Source organism: Acyrthosiphon pisum, chromosome X, assembly GCF_005508785.2.
Source record: "Acyrthosiphon pisum isolate AL4f chromosome X, pea_aphid_22Mar2018_4r6ur, whole genome shotgun sequence".
In the NCBI taxonomy this organism is placed as follows: domain Eukaryota; kingdom Metazoa; phylum Arthropoda; class Insecta; order Hemiptera; family Aphididae; genus Acyrthosiphon; species Acyrthosiphon pisum.
Window position 1 is genome coordinate 108,872,754 of NC_042493.1, and position 2,912 is coordinate 108,875,665.

General features: G+C 29.1%; 1 protein-coding gene across 1 annotated transcript in view; it reads right to left on the minus strand.

Annotated features, from left to right (window-relative positions):
- Positions 1-2,912, minus strand: part of LOC100162759 (TBC1 domain family member 19) — a 13,879-nt gene that overhangs the window by 6,590 nt on the left and 4,377 nt on the right. The window contains exons 3-5 of the mRNA XM_016805983.2: positions 1,660-1,798; positions 1,434-1,521; positions 414-474 (exon numbers count right to left, since the gene is read on the minus strand). Of these exons, the coding sequence (XP_016661472.1) occupies positions 414-474; positions 1,434-1,521; positions 1,660-1,798 (288 nt within the window). The remainder of the gene's footprint in view (positions 1-413; positions 475-1,433; positions 1,522-1,659; positions 1,799-2,912) is intronic.

Genomic DNA, 2,912 nt, shown 5'->3' on the forward strand with positions numbered 1-2,912 from the left:
AATTTGGTATGATACGCATTTGTAAGACGGATACATGCAGATGTGGCGTCCTTTTAAAGGGTGGCAATGGGGGCATATATATCAATAAATAATTGGCCCTTGGGGGGTTATATTTTTAATATGGATAATTGATATATTATTATTATTTGGCCCCGGGCTCAAAGATATCTTAATCCGGGCTTGGTAATTACAATAGTTTAGTGGAAAAAAGTAATTTTAATATTAATTTGAAGAACCCACCACGAGTGTTCATAAAGCAATAAAAAAAACATCTTCTTGGAACACCATTAAGTAGGTACATAAGTACATTAGTCATTAAGTAGGTACTGTCCAACGTTTAAGTAAGCTATATGGCTATACCTATAAGTAACTATAGTGAATAATATAGGTTATCTATCTATTAAATAACTTACCAGTTCTGGTAATGTCTTAACTTTCAGCGGCAAGTACGTAAAATCCCATATCATATCATCACTAAATAAAATTTAAATACTATTTTTAAAGTATTTAATATTGTACGACAATATTAGTGTTGTATGGGTCATTAGAATTAGGAATAAGCATCTAATATTAATTATGTAGGTATAATAATATTTCGATTGGGATTGCAAATATTTTATATAATAATAGCTGATCCCACACATTTCGTGAAAACGACAACTCTTAAAAAAATTGTGATTGTTCAACAACTTCAACTCCTTTTGGGTGTAACTCGCTGCAGTGAGTGCAACTCAGCCATCTTGGTAGGAATGTGTGAACATTTGATTTGATGTTTGTTTGAACCTGATCTGCCAGAGTAACCAATGGCAACCAATGATAAATAAATACTTATTTATACTAATTATTCCCCCTACAATCAATAGCAAAAACTATTTATAAACAAAAATATCCATCGTAAATCTAAAAATCCCTGTTTGAGCCCCTCCCCGGGATGGGCATACCGGGTCCAATTGTAAATCTAAGTTATTCAAGGACCCATTCAAGTAAGCACAAAACATTTCATCAAAATCAGTGCATTCGTTTAGGAGTTTGAATACTTACACACAGACAGAAGAAATATATATTATATTAAGATAGATAGTGTTTATAATAATAGATACGAAACTCGTAAGCTAGAAATTTCAAATTATAATCGTTTTCTTGTAACATTTTTATTTTAATCATTTTCTATAAAATAAAATATTTTTCCTACGTAAACTAGGTACCTATATGTTATTTAATTAGCATTTCTAAGTTTTGATGAATACAATTATAAGCGTATGGTGACACGCTGTACCTATATTATGTTTGATTATATATCAATATAATATAATACTAATCTATCGACATGCTGAGAAAAATTGTATTAAAAAAAACAATTTCAACATTCCTAGTTTCTATTTTTTAGGAGCATAACATTAGGTATGATAGAACTATAGAAGGCAAGTACTTACAACAGCATTTTGTAATTAGGATTGTGCAATGAAAATAACACTTCTAAAAAATCTTTCGGTGCATACACCGGTATCAGTCTTTCCAAACCTTAAAATAAAATAAAATGTATAAATATTTGATGTGAATATTTATCTTGAATCTCGATAGGAAATATATGCATATTATTTTTAATTAAAATAGCATGTAACAAGCAGCACGTTAGAACTATAAAAAGAAATGACCTACTCGTATTGTATGTACTGAATTCGTTCCATTTTCGTAATATATCATCTCGATCAGCACAGGACCTAAGACAAGATAGATTTATACCTATTTCCTTACTTATAGATTCCAACGATTTCTGTATTCTTGTTTCCCAAGTGATCTGTAAATATAGGTTATACACATATAGACATATAAAACAACTAGATAGCCGACTGTATATGACATTGCCATAAGAATGTTGAAGTCGGGCCGCCATATGCCAACAGGGCAATATTTACATAATAACTCAATAAATAAGACACTGATATCTGATAATAAATAAATATATATATATATCAATAATATCAATCATGCGATTTTGTAAACATTGCCCTGTTGGCACATGCGGTGGTTGACTTCAATATTATCCTGTAGTCGGTTATCTAGTTGTTTTATATGGCTATGGTTATACATTACACTTTGTTTTCCGTCCATAGGGTTGCGCAGAGTTTCAAGACAGTAGCAGCGAACATTTTACAAACGGTGTACAGGAACATTTAGTTATAATTTATAAACTATATGTTGAAATAATATTTTATTTTATGATAAAATTAAATATTTTATATGACATATTTTTTTAATCTTAGGTTTATGTCATCGGTTTAATAGTTACTATATATATTATATATAGGCATAAGGCTATGTGATATATTATAATTTATTATTTATAGATATACGGATACCCAGGCCATGCATATTTACTATCTAATTCATCAGTCCAATGTAATTTCAAATTATTCGTTTAAACATCATCACCAACTCACCTAAAATTAACTTCAATAGGTAGTTCAATATACTATTAAATGGTATATAATAATTAATAACTAATAAGTACCTGTCATTAAATAATTTACGCATAACATAGGTAGGTTAGGTTATTTTGTATTTAATTTGTAAACTATGGGATTTGTTTGATCGTAAAATAAAATATTATTCTATGCTTATAGTTATTATTGTTAAAATGTAAAGTGGTAACATATTTCTTATAAAAATGTTTAACTTCACAATCCATATAATGCCATATAGGGCAGGCGGCTATAGTCTGTCTTGACCTGCAGTACGCACGCCTAGGCAGTGTTGGGGAGTAACTTAACTTAAGTTACAAGTTACTGTAACAAAATTACTTTTTAAGTAATTTGATGGTAATTTAATTACATTTTATTATAAGTAAATTATATGTAATTTAAGTTACTTTTTTGTAGTAATTATTACTAAATTACTTGTTACTTTTTTGG